General features: G+C 36.4%; 1 protein-coding gene across 1 annotated transcript in view; it reads left to right on the forward strand.

Moving 5' to 3' along the window:
• The window catches only part of ABCG1 (ATP binding cassette subfamily G member 1), a 107,546-nt gene extending 88,737 nt beyond the window's left edge, over positions 1 to 18,809 (forward strand). Inside the window, exons 14-15 of the mRNA XM_036746118.1 lie at positions 14,965 to 15,083; positions 17,886 to 18,809. Of these exons, the coding sequence (XP_036602013.1) occupies positions 14,965 to 15,083; positions 17,886 to 18,114 (348 nt within the window). The 3' untranslated portion in view covers positions 18,115 to 18,809. The remainder of the gene's footprint in view (positions 1 to 14,964; positions 15,084 to 17,885) is intronic.
• Positions 18,810 to 22,997: the final 4,188 nt, after the last annotated feature.

Here is a 22,997-nt window from a genome sequence, read left to right on the forward strand (position 1 = left end):
GGCTCTACACTATCCACATAATTTCCTCCATGTCTTCTAGAAAGCCAAGCCAGGGAGTGGACTTATTTTCCGGCCAGTGGTTATCTTCTCTAAGACGTGGCAGCTCAATAAATGAAAGGAGGTCAATCAGTGAAGGGAGGTCAATAAATGAAAAGGTATAGGTAGAGAAGAGGACCCTAGGAATAGAACCTTGGTGCATACCCAGAGTTAAGGGATATGCTATGGATGATAAAGCAGCAAAGGAGACTGAGAAGGAGAAATCAGACAGCTAGGAGAAGAAAGGGGAGAAAACAATGTTGCAATAATGCAGAGAGGAGACGGTATCCAGAAATAGAGGGCAGTTATCAGCATCAAATGTTGCAGAGAGGTGAAGAAAAATCAGGATTAGGAACATTGCTGTTATATTGGGTGATAGAGGACTTTTAACTTTGGAGAGCACAGTTTCAGTTGAGTAATAAAGTTAGAAGCTACAATGTGAATGGTTGAGGAGTGAATGAGAAGATAGGTGGAAGCAATGAATGTGGGGATATTATCTTCTGAGTATCTTTTAAGGATGTAAGAGTCTCAGATGTGTTTGCAGATGGCAGGTAAAAAGCCAGTAGAAAGGGAAAGATTGAAGAGTAAAAAGAGAGGAAATAATTGAGGCAGAAATCTTTTGGAAAAATGGGAGAAGAGAAGTAATGCAGAGAGACCAACCGAAAGACTATTGAAATAGTGCAGGCATGAGGTGATGATGGCCTACACTGGAAGGGATGCAAAAGTAGAAACAAGACTTGACAACTTTTGGATATAGAGGGTGAGAGAGAATGAGGAGACGAGGTTGACACCTAGGTTACAAACCTGGGTGATTGGGAGGATGTAGTACCCTTGAGAATAATTGGAAAATTTGGAAGAGGGAAGGTTTTTATTTTTTGCTTCTTAAGATGGAAGGATGGGGATTTTAATGTTTCCTTTTGGACATGGTGAGTTCAAGATTTCCAACAGGCAACTAGAGATGTGAGACTGGAGATTAAGAGAGAGGTTGTCATTTCTGTTCATTACTCAACTGTCAGTCATGTCTGACTCTACATGACCCCATGGACTTTGTGCATGGGATTTTCTTAGCAAAACTGCTGGAGTGGTTTGCCATTTCCTTCTCCAGTATGACCCTATTGTAGGGATGAGGAACTGAGGCAAATAGGGCTTAAGTGGTTGTCCAGGGTCACATAGCTAGTAAGTGTCTGAGGCTGGATTTGAACTCAGATCTTCCTGACTCCAGGCCCAGTGCTCTATCCACTGTGCCACCTAGCTGCCCCAAGAAAGAGGTTAGGGAGGGACAAATAGATATGAGAATTGCCTACAGAGAGGTGAAAATTGAATCCATATGAGATCACTAGTCAAAATACTGTAGAGGGAGAAGAGAAGAGGCCCCAGAACAGAACCTTGGGGGACACCCATAGTTAGTGGGTATGATATGAATAAAGAACCAGTAGAATGGATTAAGAAGGAGAGTTCAGATAGATAAGAGGAGAATCAGGAAAGAAGAGTGACGTGAAAACGTGGAGAGAAGAGAGTATCGGGGGAAGAGGATAGTCAACAGTATCAAAAGCTGCAGAGAAGTAGAGAAGGATGAAAATGCAGAGAACAGTTTCAGTTGAATGTGAGGTTGGAAGCTATATTTTCATATGGGAAGATCAACTATGCACATGAAAGTGGTGGGATGAATTAGAAAACAAAATCTAGCAATTTTATGTATATAAGACACACATCTAAAATCAGTACAGAATGAAAATGAAAGGCTAAAACAATTTATTATATATCAGGGGATTCCATTTAATCAGGAGTTAAAAAAATTCATACCTTCAAAAGAGATAAACAGGGAAAGCACATTATGCTTTAAGTTTCAATAGAAAAAATACAATCTCAATACTAAACATATATGCACCAAACAACATAGCATCTAGATTCATAAAGGAAGTTAATAAATTACACTTGAAAAAGATCTATTTAGCAATTGTAGGAGATGATGTTCTTCCAGAGATAGATAAATCCACCAGAGATATAAAAGGAGAAGTGTAGAGCTCAATATACTGTTAGGGACACTAAATATGAAAGACATGTCAGTTTCTGAATATGAACATTTTTAAAAAATCCATTTTTCTCAGTACCGTAGTATATTATACCTTTAAAAAATTCTCCATGCAGAGATAATAGTAAACAAAATGTAGAAATTATTTCTAAAAACTGAAATAATAAATGCATCCTTTAGAGGTACTAAAACACACAAAAAGTTACTGCTGTAGGAAACAAGCAAAAGATACAGATCTAAATTAATGATGATGGCTAGAATCCTGAATTGGATAATAGAAACAATGTAACTATGTGAAAGAGAATAAGGATTATACAATATACCAAATTTTCTGGAGTATAACTAATGAAGTCCTGAGAAGAAAAATTGTGTTTTTGGAAAATATGTATTAATGAAACAGAGAAAAATGGTATTGAGCATAAAAATTGAATTTTTTTAAAAAAACAGAGAAAAAAACACCACCCAGCACCTAGACCCTACCACTTAGAAGAAATAGGCCCAGTGCCTTTTCCATACTACTACCTAAACCCCACTCACTCAGCCTAACGTAACAGATAAGCAAACAAAGGCCAAGTTGCCTTGGCCTTTTGCTCCACAATATCATCCCAGAGTGGAAGTATTACTTTTCATCGGTCATCTACTACTATTCCTATGACTTGCAAACTCCCACCTTATCTCTATAATCCTTAATCATTGGCTATTCAGAAGTAAACTATTTCCAACACCCACTTTCTTTCTCTTATCCTCATCCTTCTAAACTCTACTACATCCATGTCCTACTCCAACTTTGCCCATCATTTCCACTGTGTCCTCTGGAATTTTTATTCCATAATGAACACATTTTCCCTTCCTTGTAGACCTCTTCTTTTTCTGTTCTTTCAATCTACTTGATCTCACTGAGCTCTGGTTTCCCCCAGGTAACACTGGTCTCTCTAGTACTGACTATATGTTCATTTACATTCCTTTGTACATTTGTCCTAGAGGTGAAGTTGGAATGCTCCTTGTTCTGGCCTTCCAATTCCAGGCACTACCTTTGGCACTGTTACTTAGCAACTTCTGCTGTGAAATTCCCACTATTAAAATATTTCAGCCTGTGTAGCTCATGGTGGCTGTTGTGTTCAACTCCCAAGTCATTTTCCTTTCTTCCCACAGAATTCAACATTTAACTGACTGTCTTCCTCTTCCCTAATTCATGCCCTGGTGTTAAAAAACCTCAACATTCATGTTGGTGCTCCCTCAAGCATTTTATCCTCTCAGACTTTCAGTCCCTGACAACCTCCTTCCCTATGCTTTGTCTACAAACAGGGATAGCCACACCCTGGATCTCACCATTACCTAGCAGTATTTCACTTTCTTAATGAAAATATCTGACATTACTCTATCTCACCATAACTTTCTATCTTTCCAGAGACAACTGGTAGCACAGTAGATAGAGCACAGGGGCCTTGGAGTCAGGAAAATCTGAGTTCAAATCTGGCCTCAAACATGTACTAGCTATATGACCTTGGGCAAGTCACTTATCTTCTGTCTGCCTCAGTTTCCTCAAATGTAAAATGGGGATAATAGCACTTAACTTGCATGATTGCTGCGAAGATCAAATGAGATGATATATGTAAAAATCACTCAGCACAGGGCCTAAAACATAGTAGATATTATATTAAATGCTATTCCCTTCCCATTCCTTTCTTTCCTATGACTTAACCCTCCTAAATTTATTCTTCACTATTATCACAATCTAAAATCCCTCCACTCCTCAATATTTTCAGGTCCTGAGGGAATTATGGAGCAACTTATTAAAGAAGACAGAAGGGAATAGGATTTTGGGGGGGGAGGATCAATAAAATATTTTTAGTAAATTAAAAAAATAAATAAAGGAATAAAAAAGCTGAATGATTTTTAAGAGTGTAAAAGGATCTGAGACCAAAAAGTTTGAGAACTCTAGGTTTGAATGAACTTAGAAAATATAAGACATAGAAAATATATAGTACAAGATACTGCCTGATGATTCTTTGCCTAGACCAGTGTCTTGCATCATAGTAGGTGCTGAATAAATATTTGTAGAAATGAACTAGATAAATTACTAAGTGATGAAACATGGTGCTATGTTGGGGGTGGAAGCAGAGGGCATATTGGAGATGGGATTTTTAAAATCACACATAAAAGGGTTGGTCTTAGTAAGGAGATTAAATTCATCATTATCAGAGTTAGAAGGAAAAGAAAAATGAATGAGGTACAATGTTAAGGAGTTTTGAGATGAAGAGGAGAGAAGAAGGGGAGTTCAGTAAAGAGTTTTATCCCTTTTCATATCTGATTATGTCACCCCTTCTATTCAGTAAAATCAATGGCTCCCTATTGCTTCTAGGATATAAGGATTATCCATTTGGCTTTTAAAGCTCTTTAAAACTTGGTCCCTCCCATGCTAATTTCTAATCTCATTATATAAATACAAATAACTCCCAATTCTACAACCAATGCACCAGCCAAACTGGCCTCATCTCTTTTCCATAATGTAGCACTCAATCTTTCATTTCCGTACCTCTGTATTATCTATCTCCCATGCCTGGACCAAACTTCCTTCTCACTTATACCCCACAAAATACCTCTTTCTTTCTAGGCATAGCTCACAAACCCTCTATAGAAAGCCCTCCCCTGTGCCCCTTTAATTGCTAGTGCCTCTGTCCCTAATTTAGTTGTATTTATTTCATTTTTAGTCTATATATGGTTATATGTGCACATTTTGTTTCTGTGACTAGAGAACTTATGTTCTTTGATAATAGGAATTGTTTCATTTTTTTTTTGTATTTTTATCCCCAGCACTTAGCACAGTGTCTGGCATAGAGTGAGTGTTTAATAAATGTTTGTTTATTGATGTATTGAAAGCCCAGTGAAAATACCTAGAATGCAAAAATGTCTTAAAGTTAATCTACCACAACATATACAAGGCATATAATACAATTGATACCTTAAAGATATAAAGGATGATTAAAATAAGGGGATAGATATTCATTTCTCGAGGTTGGGATGTGTCAATATAATAAAAATGACAGCATTGCCTAAATTAACTTAGAGAATTAGTATAATATCAATCTATCCAGCTTTTTATGGGATTAGACAAAATAATAACAAAATTCATTTTATAGAACAAAAGATCTAGAATCTCTAGGCAAATAGTGAACAAAGTAGTCCTCGAATGGGTAATAGTACGTTTAAACTTCAAATTACATTATAAAATGGTAATTGTCAAAACTATTTTGTGATGGCTAAAAAACAGAAGGTATATCAGTGGAATAAATGAAATGATGAAAAATAAGAAACAATAAAACTCAGTAATCCAGTGTTTGATAATCTCAAGAATACAGGCAATTTAAGAAAAAAACTATTTGATAAGAATTGGTGGAAGAATTGGAAAGCAGTTAGGTATAAAGTAAGAATTTATGCTGTAAACTACAATAAGCACATTTTATATATGACTTGAACATTTAATACACCATGAAGAAATAAGAGAATGAAAAAGGTGACAAAAGAGACTGCAGGAACTGGTGGTGCTGTGAATGAGGCTAACCAGTCCAGAAAGCAAATTAGAATTATGCTTCTCTCCCCCGGCTGCCCCTGCACAAAGTGACTATAAGGCCTATTCCCAGAAATCCTCCTACTAGGTATGAACCTCCCACTTGTAAAGGCAGAAAGGTCACACATACCAAAAAAATTCTCAGGAACACTTTTTTTTGCAGGAAATGGGGACAAAAGAATTAGAAATGTAGTAGATCATAGGATCATAGATATATAGGTGGAAGGGACCTTAGATTCCATCTAGTCCAACCCCCTCATTTTATAGTTGAAGAAAATGAAACCCAGAGAATTTAAAGGACTTGCCCCAAATGCCTGTAGATTAGGGAATGACTAAACAAACTGTGATACTTAGTAGCATAGTACTATAGGATAGAATAAAAGATTTAGAGGAAGAAGTACTGCAGAGATCATTTATTCCAACTACCTCATTTTATATATGACGAAACTGAGGTCCAGAGAGGCTGAGTTTGCATAAGTAGTAAGTAGTAATTTCTCTGACTCCAAATCCCAATGCTCTTTCCATCTTGTTATGGTTGTACTGATTAGTTGCATGGCCATAAGAAAAGACAAATGTAAAAAATTCAGAAAGACATGGAAAGATATATTAATTTATAATGGCAGAGTGAAGCAAACAATCAGAAAATCAATATATAATAACAAAGTAAGGTTCCCCCACTACTATAGTTTTACTCTCTATTTCTTCCTATAACTCATTTAACTTTTCCTTTAAGAACTTAGATGCTCCACCATGTGGTACATATATGTTTAGTATTGACATTAATATATTATCTATGGTACCTTTTAGCAAAATGTAGTTTCCCTGATTATCACTTTTAATTAGATCTATTTTTGCTTTTACTTTGTCTGAGATCATAATTGCTGCTCCTGATTTTCTTTTAATTCAGTGGAAATGTAGTGGATTCTACTCCAGCCTCCTTTTTTTTTTAACTGGGTATTTTTCTGTTTCAAATGTGTTTCTTGTAAACAACATATTATTGGATTCTGGCTCTCTAATTCAGTCTGCTGGCCTTTTCCATTTTATGAGTAAATTCATCCCATTCACATTCACAGTTATGACTGTTAAATCTGTATTTCCCTCTGTCCTATTGTCTTAAACTTACTCTTATCTTTTCCCCCTGCCTCCTCTTTAAGAGTTTGTTTTGCTTCTGACTAATGTCTCTCTTAACTTACCCTTTCTCTTTTTATCCCCTTTTCCTTTAACCCACTTCCTTCCTATTTCTCTGTTCAGCAAAATGTATTTCTGTGCCCAACTGTGTGCATGTGTATTCTCGCCTCTTTAACTAGTTCAGATGAGAGTAAGTTTCAAGTGTTGCTCACTCCTTCCATTGCCCATTTCTTGTTTTATGTTGTTCCTTGTGCAACCCACTTATGTGAGATAATTTTCCCCATTCTTCTCATTTCCCCCTTTTCCCAGTGCATTCCTCTTCCTCACTCATTCTATTCTTCTTGTAAGACTATCCAAACACAACAGAATCACATCCAGATCATCTGTCTAATTATATTTTTTCCATAACCCCTGGGGATAAAGCTCTGAGTGGCTACATGTATCTCTATATAAAATCTCTATATAAAAATGTAAACAGTATAACGTTGCTTACTCCTCATAACTTCTCATTCATGTTTACCCTTTCATGCTTCTCTTGATTCCTATATTTATATGTCAGATTTTTTACTCAGCTCTGGTCTTTTCATCAGAAATGCTTGGAAGTCCTCAATTTCAATAAAGAACCATCCCTTCTCCCAACCCCCATAGGATTATTCTTACTTTTGTTGGGTAGGTTATTTTTGGTTATAAATCTAGATCCTTTGCTTCCTTCTCTTCCTGGAATATAATAAACTCCACTTGTCTTGTATGATCCTGATTGTAGCTCTCAGTAATTCAATTCTTTCTTTCTGGCTGTTTGCAATATTTTTTCCCTTCACCTGAGAGGTCTGGATTTTGACAATAATATTCCTGGGACTTTTCATTTTGAGGTTTCTTTCCAGAGGTGACTGAAGGATTCTTTCAATTTCTACCTTCTTCTCTGGTTCAAAGATATCTGGACAGTTTTCTTTTATGATTTCTTGAAGTACGATGTCTAGACTCTGTTGTTGTTAATGGATTTCAAGATGTCTAGTTAATTTTAAATAATCTCTCCTCAATCGGTATTCAGTGTCAGTTGTTTTTTTCTTATGAGATATTTCACATTTTCCTCTATTTTTTTCAGATTTTCAACTTTGTTTTATTATTTCTTAATGTGTCATTAGCCTCCACTTGACCGATTTTAACTTTCAAGAAGTTAAAGATTTTGTACTTCTTTTTCCAAGTCATTAATCTTCTTTTCAAATGTTTCTTCTTTACCTCTTGCCTCTTTTGCCATCTTTTCCTCTGACTGTTCTCATTTGGTTTTTTTAAAATAAAAGTTTAGCTCTTTCTTTAACACTTGTTTTAATTCTTCTAGCAATTTTTGTTGACTTGTGTCCAAGCTGCAATTTTCTCAGAGGTTTTGCATGTAAATTTTTTTCCAAGTCATTTTTTTCCGTCCAGTTCCTTGACTTTTCAATCCTAGTTCTTATTACTCCCAAGAGATTGAAATTCTAAAATTCTCTTCATCACCAGTTCACAGTAGAAAACAAAACACTTTGTATTTGTAGTAATTACTAAAAATTTCTTCCTCAGTAATTGTAACAACACTGTTGCTAGCAGCTGTTGTGGAGGTGAAAGACCAATAAGACCAACAACAGGAGCATACAGGAGGGCTGCTAGCACAGGTTCTTTGATCTGCTTTTCTAAGGAAACAACTTTAAGGGGTTAACAATGCTAGGCAGCTCACTGCTCTTTGTCTCACCTCACCAACCACTCCTGCCAAGTCTGTACAAAGGCAGTTCTCCACTCCTGTTTCAAGGCTGTTTTCCTTCAGGCCACTGCTGCTCCTGGGGCTCCACAGAAGCATAGCCACCACAACTTGGAAACAATGAACAAGTATTTCAGGCCCCATGCTTTCCTTTTAGTCTGTAGTTCCTGCAGAACTACACCATTTTGTAATAATATTATTACTAGTACCTGCTGTGGAGGTGTAAGACCAATAACACAGGAGGGCTGCTAAGACAGATTCTTTCATCTGCTTTTCTAAGGAAAACAACTCTAAGGGGTTAACAATTTTACTTTAATTAAACATACATATACCATTCACTTAGTTCAGGGAGAAAAACCAGCACCCTGAACTTCAGAACAAATACAAACAGAAACTACAAACCGATCAACAAACAGGCTTTTATATGTCTGATCAAATCACAATACATACATAGTTACCAGAGAGAAGCGCCAACATCTGGGTTTTCAAAGTCAGGAGACTGCTTCAACGGCTATATATGCCCCCCAAAACAAAAATGCTAACCTCTGAGTTTATATAGACTTCTTCAGGGTCAAAGGGCATCACAACCATGTGACTCAAACCCATGTGAACTAGTCCTTCCTTTGACATAAGCAGGTCCTCAAAGATTCCCAATTCAATCAAAGATTCCTTAATGCTGAAAAGCACTCCGAAACAAAGATAGCAAAAAGTCCACTTTGCTTGCCATTACATTTGAAAGGAAAAACTCACCAAAGGTACTTGATTATCTCAGCATTATCAAAGAGAAAACCATAAAAAGTCCCACTCTAATACTCTAATTACCATAACAGTAATGCATGTACTTTTAAAGCTCTCCATAAAGACTGTACATAAAACTCATGCTAAATTTAATCACCTTACAATTGGTAAGGTAATTTGGTTCTATAAAGGCAATTACTTTTGATGCACCTATTTTTAATAGTGAATGGGAACCTAATGATATGATTAACATAGAATGAGTAGTTAGGGACAGAGGAATGGATGAAATTTGAGTTCTAGAAGAAAATTCATTATCTCACTGCCCTCTTCATAAGCAATTGAACCATTCAAGCCTCAGCCTCTGAGTGTAGAATCTTCTATGTCTAGAAGCCCTTCTCTTTTATATTTAACTTTCTGGTTTTGTCCTGTATGAGCTTCTATGTTGTTGAAGTCTAAATGAACCAGGCTCTTGCAATGTCCTTTAGAACAATCTGACTACTTTGTCCTGGAATATAAAACAACTTTTGTCCTTGGACAGCTAGGTGGCACAGTGGATAGAGTGCTGGGCCCTGAGTCAGGAAGATGAATCTTCCTAAATTCAAATCTGGCCTCAGACACATACTAGCTGTGTGACTCTGAGCAAGTCACTTAACCCTTTTTGCCTCAGTTTCCTCACCTATAAAATAAGTTGGAGAAGGAAATGGCAAACCATTCCAGTATCCTTGGCAAGAAAACCCCAGATGGAGTCACAAAGAGTTGGATGTGACTGAGAGGACTGAGCAACAACAACAAAATATAATTGGTAACAAAAATCATAATTGATTAGAAGTTCTAGTGGGCAACCTAACAAGAGAATACTAACATCTTCACTGTACTTCAACCTTGTGAAAACTGTAAGATGAGACAAAAAAGTTGGTCCCAGATAGAAACTCCTGTGTGGACTTGGTCACTGAAAGAGTCGAGTTCCTAGGAAAAGAACTCTTTGTTACAAGTAAAGCTGAGGGAAGTTCTGAAAAATGTGGAATGAACTCACAAGACTCAACAACAAAATATTCCAGCTAGAGACTGACATTTTAAATCTTCTAGTCATCACTTCTGCAAGAGGGTAGATGAAGCTCTGCACATAAAAGCGATGTGGTTACCCTGAGTTCTCTCACTCTCAAAGTATGAGATAGTAATGCTGAGTAATTGCTTTCTCAGTACTCCCACCAAAATGTAATTAAAACTCTTAACTTCCAAGTGATGTAGACTTATTTCCCTTTTGAAAAGCCATTTTCTTTCTTAAAGTGGCTTCATAGGAAAGAAACAATTCTTATTTTCTCATGAATAGCAATAATAATATTAATTAGCGTTTGTGTAATGCTTACCATGTGCCAAACAATGTACTAAACGCTTTAAAGTATTTCATTTGATCTTCACATAGCCCAGGTAGGTACCTGCTATTACTATTCCCATTTCACAGTTGAGGAAACTGAGGCAAACAGACTAACCTGTCCTACCTTTTCATCTAGCTACTGGACATCTCCACCCTGATTTCCTGTAGGCATCTTGAACTATATATGTCCTTCATCATTTCCCCTAAATCTAATCCTCCTTGAAAATTTCCAATTCCTGTCAAGAACCATAACTTTCTCCTAATAATGAAGGTTCAGGACCTCAGTATCATTTTTAACTCATTCCATGACATCACCCTTATAGCCAGTTTCCAAATCTTAGTAATTTTACCTCCACAATATCTCTCACATCCATTCTCTTTACTCAAATCAGTCACCACCCTACTTTAGACTGACATCCCTATTAATCTAGAATGTTGGTCCTAATTGAGTCTCTTCCCTTTCTATTCATCCTCCACCCAGCTGCCAACATAATATTCTTGAGACCTAAGTCTGACCAAGAGAGAGTTAACTCAACTTTGGAACCCTTGCTCTGTGGCTAAACGGTGGTGAATTCTCCTAATTTCTAGCTAGCCCCACCCAGATTAAGTCACATCCCATCAAAATAGCTACTTCTCTATTCTCCCTTTGGTATCTTTTCATTTTTTCTGCCACCATTTACATAGCACCTCAGTTTCCACCTATTGCTCTGGAAATAGTAATACCACTGTAAATGGTGAAATAATCACTGCTTATAGCTCCGTTAAACCTATTAAGTTCCCAGACAAAATACCCATTCCTGATAAGCATTCCCCTAACATCCCCCATTAGAATATAATCTATCTGAGAACAAGGGCTGTCTCACTTCTGTATTTATATCCCTAGAACTTAGCATAATACTTAGCCTATAGGGGACACATTAAATGCTTTTGTGTTCCATTTTATTCCATACTTGTTACTTCTCTGTTAAAAAAAAACCAGTGACTCCCCGTTGCCTCAAGCATAAATCATAAACTACTCAGTTTTTTAATTTTTTTTTAGTTCCTCCATAATCTGATTCTAATTTAAATGTCAGTGTAGGAACTGAGTCAATCAATTATTTAAAGTTACCACTCTCCCCCCAAAACTCCCTTAAAGAAAGTAACTAGCCCTAATGCTTTTATCAGACAAGAAAACAATCAAATCATTCAGTCAATCCAAGGCATTGAATGAATGAACACACACTCCAAATCCTTGTGGGTTTTGTTTAATGTAGTAAGCTCAAAACCAGGTATTCAAATGTCTAGCAGGAGATAGTAGAGAGCCATTTTCTCGGAGCTCCTGAGTGGAATAGTTGAGACTGGGGAGGAAGAAATAGAGCATCTTCTTCTCCTCTTCCCCTGCTTAGAGCACCCTCTCCTCCTCCCTCCCCTGATTTGTCCAGAGTGACCTTATGAGCTTCAGAGGGTGGGAAGAATAGAACTTCTTCATAGTGCTTCGGCAGCTGGGTCTGCATTTCTAATGCAGAGGACAAGTCAGAAACACTGAGGAAAAGCAGCTCCAGGATTTTAAAAATACCCCAGGAGAAAGCTGCACCATATTTCAGGGGAGAACTGCTTGAGGACTTCCAGGCTCTGTGAATGTACGCTTCTGGCATATGAACACCCTAAGTTTGCACCCCTTTTCCCCTGGTCTCTGTACATCATTGTTGCAGAGTCTGTCATTGGCTTTTGGGAGAACATGCTATACAAACTCTTCTTACTATAATACCTTAGTAAATACCCATTTATAACAGCTAATTAAGTCAGGGGGCTGTCTAATTAATATCAACTGATAATCAATGTGAAGCCCACCAGCAGGTGCTTATGAGCCATAGAATTGTAAAGACATTCTAAGGCAGCCCTTCAGGGTCCCTCAGAACAGTGGTGTCAAACTCAAATAGAAATGCATCATAGGTTTTGTGGCTTCTCGCAGCCTACCACAAGTTTGACACAGAGAGAAGAATCTAGCACTCTGGGGACCTGAATTGCCAGTGCAAACAGGGTGGGGAGCATTGTTACGTCATGAGGCCTGTCCCAGATAAATATTGGGCCCTTTGCACTTGCAGGACCCACCAGAGATATTCTTCAACTAGGACTCTTTTTTATTTGATATTCTAGTTTTCAGCGTTCACTAGAAAAAAAATAGCATTTTTTTTCTCTTTTGTTTAGACTGCAATTATACAGTAAGGTCCTGGTACGTTTTCTTTTAAGTCAAACTAATTTTTAAAATGACTTTCAAATGCTCATATACTTTATTTGTTAATACTTATTATATTAATTTACCCAAATATAAGTGTTGTACATACTATGAGAAGCATTTATTTTACATCCCTGAAATACTAGTGCATAGAAGGTCACCTAAAGTGTACCATATTGTCTCAAAAATATTGTAATACTTTTTTTAATTTTTACAAGGTTTTAGAGTTCTTGTCTCACTCATGATTCTAGACAGCTTATGTGACCATAAGTCATAAGACGGCCCCAAAACTCTGAGTCATCAACGCCTTATTACTTAATCCCTTTTGGGGGAGCTCTCCATCTTTTGAAGGCTTTTCTGGGCATTTTTTTTACCCCAAGTGAAGCTACATGTCCTGGCATTGAATTCAGAGCCAAAATCTGCAGAGCGTGAAGGGACTTGACATATGATAGTTAAATGACTTGGACTGATTGAATGATTCAATAGATGTATTCTCATCTAATATGATGTATCAAGGCAAGAGTTAGTTGCTTTAAGTGGAGGTAGGGATTGAGTGAGTTGATCCCTACCTTTACCCTCTTCTCCCTTCTTCTTCTGCTGTCCTCAGTATGTTTGCAAAGTCCATAATATGAAATCCTAGATGATTGTCTCATGGCTTGAGGAAGGAACAAAGGGGTTGGTGAAAAGAGAATAAGCATTTAAATAACACCTACAATGTTCCAGGCACTGTGCTAAGTGCTTCTTACAAATCTTCTCATTGATCCCTACAATAACCCTTCGAGGTTTTACACTTTTTACACTTGAGGAAATTGAAGCAGAGTGTAAGTGAGTTTGCCCAGGGTCACAGAGCTAATGTCTAAGGCTGGATTTGAACTCAGGGCTTCCTGACACCAGGCCCAATGCTCTATCTACTATACTACCAGCTGCCTCTTCACTATCTTTTTAAGTGCCTTAAATTTAAGCATCTCAGGAAATGTTCGTTATCAAACCTAGCAATTGACATTTTTCCGTACTTCCAAATATGTGGTAATTCAATTTAACAAAAATCATTTTATAATAGGTCACTGCCCATCTTAGCCTTTGTAAGTGGCCTCTGCCCCAACCCAAAACAATAAAGAAAAGACAAAAGAAAAATCCACCCTTCTATCTCAGAGGGAAAACCTGGTCCCAGACAAGAATCCTGAGCATGTGGGGCTCTCTCCTCAAGTAGCACAGGAGAAAGCCATACCACCCCTAAGGGAAGCACCTGGAGGATACTAACAAATGACTTCCCAGGAGCTGTGAGTTTATCTTTTTATTTTTATTTTTTGCCACATGAGCTCTATAAATTCAAGCACCTTTTCCTCTGGACTCTATATAGTTGTGGGCGAGTCTGTAATTTGGCAGGGGGATGTTTTATGTCAATTTTTCTTTTATCACCTTACTAATACCTGTTTTGAAAAGCTAATTAAGTTGGTCTGGATATTTGATATCAATTGATAATCAATGCATAGCATACCAGTGGTCATTCATGATATGTAGACTTATAAAGACACCCTTCCTGCAGTCCTCTGGAGTCCCCTAGAACCCTGGGTGAGTCAAGCAGGGAGGAGCTAGTTATAATCTGGAGACTTTATCTTTGGGTGGTTGTGGATGTCAGGAGAATAATTTCAGAGTGTGTGCCTTATATATCATTTCAGTCTCATTTCATATTACTTTCTCTCACACAATGTATACTTTGGCTAAGCCAAATTTCTCAATATTTTCCAAGCTTAGGAGCTTATCTGCCTCTGTACATCTATATAAAGGTAATCCCTTTTCCTAGAATGTATTTCTTCCTGTTCTTCATCTCTTAGACTCTTTATCTTCCTTCAAGGTACAGCTCAGGTGTCATATTTTCTAGGAAGCCTTCCCCAGTGTCCTTCAACTACTTATATTTTCTTACATGTTTTATCTTCCAAGTAGTATGTAATTGTCTCTTTGAGAAATAAGACTTTCGTTCTCATCTCTCTTAACTAGTGCCTAGTATAGTGTCTTCTGTGCTTCACATGAACTTAGTAAATATTTGTTGAATTGAGTTGTTGAAAGTTAGAATATGTTCTGGTTTTCATCTATGTACACTTGAAGTCAGCTCTCTCTATTTTTGTCCTTCTCTTTTGTGTAGGTGGCAACATTTGTAGGTCCCGTGACAGCTATCCCAGTCCTTCTTTTCTCAGGATTCTTTGTCAGTTTTGATACCATTCCAGCATACCTGCAGTGGATGTCCTATATTTCCTATGTCAGGTAATGTATGGGAAGCAAGTTGATTTGACCTTATTTTTAATTTTCATGACTAGTAAGAATTGCTGTTATTTATAATTAATGCTCTATGTATTTGCTAACTAAAGCCGGCAAAATCCTTTTCATTATATTCATTATATATGCCTTTTTCTAATTAAATATTTGGCATGAAAAATGAAGTCTGCTACACTCCAAATAAATGAATAAACAAGTAAATATCTGTCATGCTTGTGATTTTTTACCGTATAAAATACGGAAGATGAAGTATATTAGTACATAGCTTGCCACAACTTTATCTTAGAATTTTAGAATGTTAGCCTTTAAAGCGTTCTTAAAGATCATCTAATCTAAGGGTTCTTAACCCTTTTTTATATAAACCCCTGTGACAGTCTGGTAAAGCCTCAGGACTCCTTTTAGAATAATGTTTCTAAATCATAAAATAAAATGCATAAAATTACACATGAAACCAATTTTATTGAAATAAAAATTTTTTCTTCCCATCCAAGTCCTCAGACCCCATGAAATGTATCCGTTGACTCCTTGGGGACCCCTAGCTAAGAATCTCTGATCTAGTTCATTGCCCTCATTTTAGAGATTGAGGAAACTGAAACATTCTCCAAAATCCCATAGCTAGAAGAGCTAAGACTCCAAGACGTTTACTAGGAAGTGTTCCAAGATGACCAAGTTAAAAGCTCTTTCCAGTTCTCAAAAAACAGTAAGAAAGGGACCAAAGTAAAGTAGCTGTGGTTGAAGGAAAAGAATAAAGAGAAATTTTCAACAAGATAACTAACTCCATGGAAATTGAAGGAAAAAAAATAAAAAAGATTCTGTTATTCATCTCACACTTTACCTATTTCCTTCTCTAACCCCACACTGGACCCTAACTCAGGATTCTGGCTACAGTGGCTACTAAGTCAAATAAATCTTAAAACTAACTGTAGGTGGAAAGAACAATTACCTAAAGCTATCACTGCCTACCCCACGATGCATCACAGCATTTCTTTGCTCAACACCCCTACACTGTGACCCAAAGAGAAGGCCATGAATTCGTACCTTACAGAGGGGTCTACAATGACTACTGAATCAAGGAAAGCTTTAGAGGTAACTAGGTGGCACAGTGGATGAGTGCTGGACCTAGAGCAAGGAAGAATGGAATTAAAATCCAGCTTACTAGCTATGTGACCCTGGGTAAGTCACTTAACTTCTGTTTGTCCCAGTTTCCTCATCTGTAAAACAGGGATAACTGTTTTACATAATTATAGGGTTATTGTGAGGATCAAATAAAATCCTTTTATAAAGTGCTTAGCACAGTGCCTGCCACATAAAGAACATTATGTAAATGCTGGCTATTATTAATTTGAAACTAAATTATTATTTTTAATGGCCGGGTGATCCAGACATCCCTGGTATAGACCTGGTATAGACTACCCTCAATAGCAATTCAATTAATCTTCACCTCCTTAAGAGGGACACATTCAGGGGTTTGAACCTCATGGTTTGAGGCAAGGGATGATAGGATAACTAAGAAAATTATCAAAGAAAAGAAAATAAGAAACATAACAAAGAACTACTATGAGATTAGAAATTTCGAAGATAAAACTACAGAAAAATAATTTAAAATACACCCAGAAAAATCACAACAATCAGAAAAAATTCATAGCAAGATTTCAGCAATTTGCATACTTTCTAATACCAACAAATCGGATTTTTTTTTCAAAATGTCTATGAGTGGGGGCAGCTAGGTCATGCAGTGGATGGAGCACCAGCCCTGGAGTCAGGAGGATCTGAATTCAAATCCAGCCTCAGACTCTTACTAGCTGTGTGACCCTGAACAAGTCACAACCCCAATTGCCTCCCAAAAGGCAACAACAACAAAACAAAAACAACATATCTATAATCTGAAGCAATACGCTGTGTCCTATAGCATCGAATTCCTTTAAATAAAAAAGTTTTAGCGGTTTTGCAAGTTGCTCCATCAAATCTTAATATATTAATATCAAGTAAGTTGTCCAGAGCATATTTTTAAAGTGGATTTTGTTGATGGCTTCTGTCTTTTAATCACAGGCACTTTTTAGGAAAACAAACAAACAAACAAACAAAAAAAACCCTCTCTACCTCTAGATTGAATCCTTACTTATGAGAAAAACAAATAAGCTAAAGCTTCTAACATGGTGAATTCATTTGATAATGTACACACTGTTCTGCCCTACTAGTCCCCGACCTCTTTTCCATGAAGAGAGTGCTTGATACATTTCATTATCAGAGCATATTTATGTATTGAAGCAGAATTGTTTTTTCTTGCTGATCAGCTGTGGCTATTTTAAGGGAGAGTTGTCTTTAAAAGAAAGGGAAGCAGCAGAACAATAAGGAGAAAGACACCTAGATAATGATAATACGGAGACATTATATAAAAGAATAAAATATGTTGGAATGTTAAATGTACTCGTGATAGGAGAAAAGAGAAGGAACTCTATCGAGAAGATAAAATATACTGACTGTATTATCCTTCCAATAAATGAGAAAATATGGAGGATGAGGTAGCCTAGTATAACAGAGAGAGTACTAGATTGGGTGTCAGGAAAACAGGGTTACAGTGAAGATTCAGACACTCAGTAGCTGTGCAAGCAGCTTGGTTAACAAGTAACTTGAATGATCTTGACCTCAATTTTCTCATTTACAAAATGAGCAGGTCAGACAAGGGATTTTTAGCATCATTCCAGCTTTAAAATTCTAGAATCTGGTGGCCATCATTGACTTGGTGTGATGGTGAAATTCTTAGATTATAATCAATGCTTTCCTTCCTAGGTATGGATTTGAGGGAGTCATTCTTTCCATCTATGGTTTGGATAGAGAAGATCTTCATTGCGACATTGAAGAGACTTGCCACTTTCAGAAATCAGAAGCCATACTGAAAGAATTGGATGTGGAAAATGCCAAACTTTACTTGGACTTTATTGTTCTTGGGATTTTCTTCATCTCCCTTCGCCTCATTGCCTATTTTGTCCTCCGATATAAAATCCGAGCAGAGAGGTAAAACATTCCGGTAGGGAGAAAATTAGAAGTTGCAATTAAAGGCACTTGTCTTGTGTTTTCAGGTCAGTATCTTACCCAGCTCTTAAAAACTATATTACATTTCTGGATGTCAAGTGTTCAACTTCTCAGTCCAGTTGGGTTGGGTCACCTCTCCATTGTACTTTATAATTTTAACTAGGAAGAAGATAAAGAAGAGATTTTTTTAAAGCAGAATTTAATACTCAAGGATTATGTACCTAAAATATTACTGGTGACTGGATGTTTCCTTTACAAAATCCTTCTTTATGACAAGATGACTTGAGGTCCTGGACATGGAATTATAAACAGCTTCGTCATGGAGAACTTTTTCAGGAGCTGATTACTGTGTATACCAGGATGGGAAGAGAGGAAGCTGGAACACAGGGTTATCTTTCTCTTTATTTTTCTTTATTAAAAAATCAGTTTCAATTTTCTAAAGTTTGTCTCCTTAAGACTATTTTTCTTAAGAATTAACTTTCCATGCCAAAAAATGTACAAATCTCATTAACATTCAAGAAAATGTGTCTTTTAAATATTATTCGTGGAAAATAAATTAGATTAAAAAATTGTAATCAACTGTTTAAAGGAGTCTCAGAGTAACAAATTGTTCTCACTTAAGGTTCAGAATTTGTGAAAGGCTAAAAAAACTGTTTCAGGTTGAGTCATTTACCTTTAAACCACATTTCAAATTTGCGTAACATACCAATGACAAACTTTTTAAAAAGACAAGGGAAATAAATATAAAACTTGGCCAACTCATCTGAAAGAAATTGTCTTCCAGATACTTCATGTTTCAAGTAGTAAAGATTAGTAGCCCTTTCACTTATATGGATGGCATGCTTCTTAGGTGGATCTGACCACTACAAAGGAAAAAAAATTTTAAAGGTTCAATTTAAAAGTGAATTTTAGGCTAAGACAATGAATGTAAAACTGACATTCTAGAGCTGAAATACCATATGTTAACTATATATTATTAGCAATTATTTTAATTTGTGTGGAAGTGGTTGAGATATTTATAAGGATATTTCCTGGAGCAGATTATGTACTTCTGGGCAATTTTAGTAACCAATTTTTTTCACTGATCTCAGCTATATTACACAAAAGGGAAGATGTACCCCTTACATGTGGCACTAACCATTGCCATTTCACTTTAGAAACTTTAAGTTGTGCCCATGGTGGGGTTTGTTTTCACCCATTTGCATTGTAAGAAAATGATATAAAATCCTTTGGAGTAGAAATTTAATGTCTTACATGAATACCAGGGAATGTTTGATAAATTAGGTTTCAATAATTCAGGACTCTCTCAATATTGTACAAATATTTCCTGACCATCTTAAAAGGCAGTAGGCATTTCCTATTAAATCAAGATCTTTTCAGTGAAGTATTCTGTGTTAATAGAGAAGTCCTTACCTCTTTCAATCTCACTATATACTCATTTGTAAAATATGGAATTTGAGCTAGATTATTACCAAGGTTACTTCCAGTGTTTAAAAAAAATTCAATGGAGCCTTTTCATTTAGTTATTTTGATATAGTAGCATAACGGTGTGTTGGCCAGTTAGGCAAACTACATTGCTGATTGAATGGGAATTAGTAAATAGTGCCTCTGGTTCATCTGAAGCCAGATAATAACTTATTCAAGCTTTTAAAAACTAATATGCTCAGGTTGCTCTTACTTCTTAGTGATACCTTCATATATCCTCAAAATATCAAAATACCAATATTGCTAACCACATTTTGTAATTTTGGTAGTGTTAGAAACTAACTTTTTCCTTCCCTGAAGGCTAAGAAGGGTAAAAAGCTAGAATTTTACTGAAAGCAAAAGTTTAATGATTTAGTCGACAAATACATGAAGATTGCATTTATGAATTGGATTCTATGTATGTCTCCCGGCTAAGAAGAAAATGTGAATTTTAAAGATTGAATTTATTTTTGAAGAGTACTCTGAAGCTATGTAATTTGAACAATGTCTATAGGCTGTGACCTCTATAGGCTTTGTTTAATTGCAGAATAGATTTGCCTTAGAAATGAGCAGAAATCATGCAGAAGCAAATCCTGAACACAGAGACCTCATGAACAATTTGACCAAAACCAGAATAGAGAAAGAGAAAACTGCTCTTTCTTTTCCCGTAATAACTTTCTTGGGAATAATATATTTGAAGATTTTCTTTTGAAGATCCCTTGTTGGCAAGCCTGTTCATTCATGAATTAGCCAACAGCAAGTTGGGAACTTTCATTTGCAGGCGTGTGTATATATGTATGTATGTATGTGTATATGTGCATATACATATATGTGTGTATTAGGGGTGTGTAATATAGGCATTATGGCATTTCTAGTTTTGTTGGTGGTGCTACTTCCATTTCAAAGCCAATCCTATCTCGTTTATTGCATCCCTTGCCGCATCTCTCATTGTACCAAGTGTCTGAAGACATCTTTCATTCAGAATTTGATTTCCTTGTATTTCAAAAGCAATGAAGTCTTCCAAAATAATGATTTCTCTAAAGTTTATTTTTCCTGTCTTTTAACTTCCTTTATAATTTCAGACACTTGGGGCATTGAGAGGTAGATTGCCAAGACATTGGAAAAAGGGGAAGAGACCAAATAATTGGAAAAAAATTACAGATAATTATTATGGGAGAAAATGATTGACAGTATATTGATATCTACCATCTAACCTACTTTCTCACCTCTACAAAATATCTATGAGAATAATCTATACACATATGGAAGAAATACAAGGTATAAACAAATTTTCATAAATGATGTTCCACAGCTGATTGCATCTTTATAGTAACATAGCTGACTGGAAGAAAGGTACAGACTCTATAGGATCCCACTTTATCTCTTCCTTATTCATTTTACATGTGTGTGTGAATGTATGTTCATATGTATAGCATTTGGTTGGGAATAGCAAAATGCAGCCTTAAAGGTTCTTTTTGGTTAAAGTTAGGACTATAGATGTTAAGCTAGAAAGTACATAAGAGGTCATCTAGTCCAACCCCCTCATTTTGCAAATGATAGACTGAAGTCTGGAGAGGTTAAGGCCAAGCTCACATAGGTAGTGAATAGCACATTTGGAATTTTTCCAATTCAGTGCCCTTTCCACCATAACAATAGATAGCATGATAGTGGCTATTTGACAATCACTGTTTACAAATATCAAGTGAGGCATAAACAGGGACTTGCATGTTAGACAAAAAATACTATTGTCTTGGAGAATGTTTAGGGCAAATCTCTAATAAAAGAGGTATTTCATTCTTATGTTGATATTTTGTGGGCTGAATGAAGAATCAAGACATTACAGATGAGGAATACCTATTGTTGAAAATGAAACACAATTGGTTACTCAGTCCATTAACCAGGTCCATCAGCACATATATCTTGAACAAACACTGTAGATAGATATTAAGCTAGGCTGAGAATTAAGCAGGAAAAGACAAGGCTGGATAGCATTTGAGACACTGACACATTCGGTAATCCCAACTTTCTCTTTGAAGCAAATGATTTCAGTAATGATATGATAACTGAAAATCATTGCAAATAATAATCTTGGAAGAATCAGAATTACAGGGTAGTGAGAAACATGTGCTCCACTATTATCTATGCAATATCAAGAGACCTAGGGAAAGACCACTAGCAATTTAGATGGAACTCATCTGGAGAATTTATGGGAAGACATGGATAGGGCGTATACAGGATAAGAAAGTATGATCTTTACTATTGGAGGGAATGCCCACATTGATGAGATCATAGCTACATCAAAATATTTTGGAAAGGAGTAATAGACTTTCTTCTAGTCCTCTGAAATGTTTTATTCATGTGCTTTCAATAGCTTTATCTTTTTAAGGGGTAAACCTGTTCTCCATCATGCTTAGGTTTGAAATATAGCTTTTCTAAGCATTTTCTTTTTGTGTGGTTTGCTGAACTATGTCACTCCAATGTTTCATAATATTGCCTTAGCAAGCAAAGGAGAGATTTCTTCTAAAGCATACCATCAGCCTTTCTAAATGGGCAACTTTGCCTCAGTTTTTGAAACTAGGGAAAAAAATTATTTGGAGGTCAATTTTTTTCCCCTAGAGAGCCACGCTTCCATATATTGCCTAAAGTACTACTTCTTTAAAATCAAAAACCTTCTCAAAAATCTAAGTCACCCTTTCTCAGAGGTATAGTGAAAGCGAATTAGTACTTCTGTCATGTGTCTAAGTTGACCTATATAGCTAAACCAATTAGAACAATCTGTTGCTTTTTTTTGTTTTGTTTTTGCTTTTACTGGATGTGATCTAAGAATTTCTTTTACATTTTTAAATAAAGTTTTATTGTATTGGAAAATGTAAAAATTAGTCTTAGCTTGTGGGTGATTAAAAAGCAGGCAACTGGTAGATTAGGCCCTGGGGAATAGTTTGATGACCCCCCCGCCAACTAAGGAAATTCAGTAACAGTGGCTGCTCCTTTGGAAGTATTCCAGAAGCCCAAAGGATAGGGCTTAATTCCTTATTTAGTCCAAAAAACAGATCATTTCTCAAACCAGACAAAAGGAAATTCAGAGGCAGACATGCAACATTAGACAGATTCTCTAAGCTCCTTTCCACCTCTAAGGCCTTGTGATGTTATATGAGATAACAGGTCTTTCTGGTCTCATTCAGTTACTAAGTATAAAGGTGACATAGGAAGATTTGGATATTGTATAGAATTCTGTTAAGCCTACTTCTAACCCTGATGCTGGAGCCAATTAGACTCTTTAGGATGAATCCCTCAGCAGAAAAGTTTGATTCAATTCAATGACTATTTATTAGGTACTTGAAAGGCAGAGATGTCAAAGTCAAGACCCACTGGTCACATAAGGCCTATACATCTCCCAAGTGGGGC

This window comes from Trichosurus vulpecula, chromosome 2 (genome assembly GCF_011100635.1).
Source record: "Trichosurus vulpecula isolate mTriVul1 chromosome 2, mTriVul1.pri, whole genome shotgun sequence".
Taxonomy (NCBI): Eukaryota; Metazoa; Chordata; class Mammalia; order Diprotodontia; family Phalangeridae; genus Trichosurus; species Trichosurus vulpecula.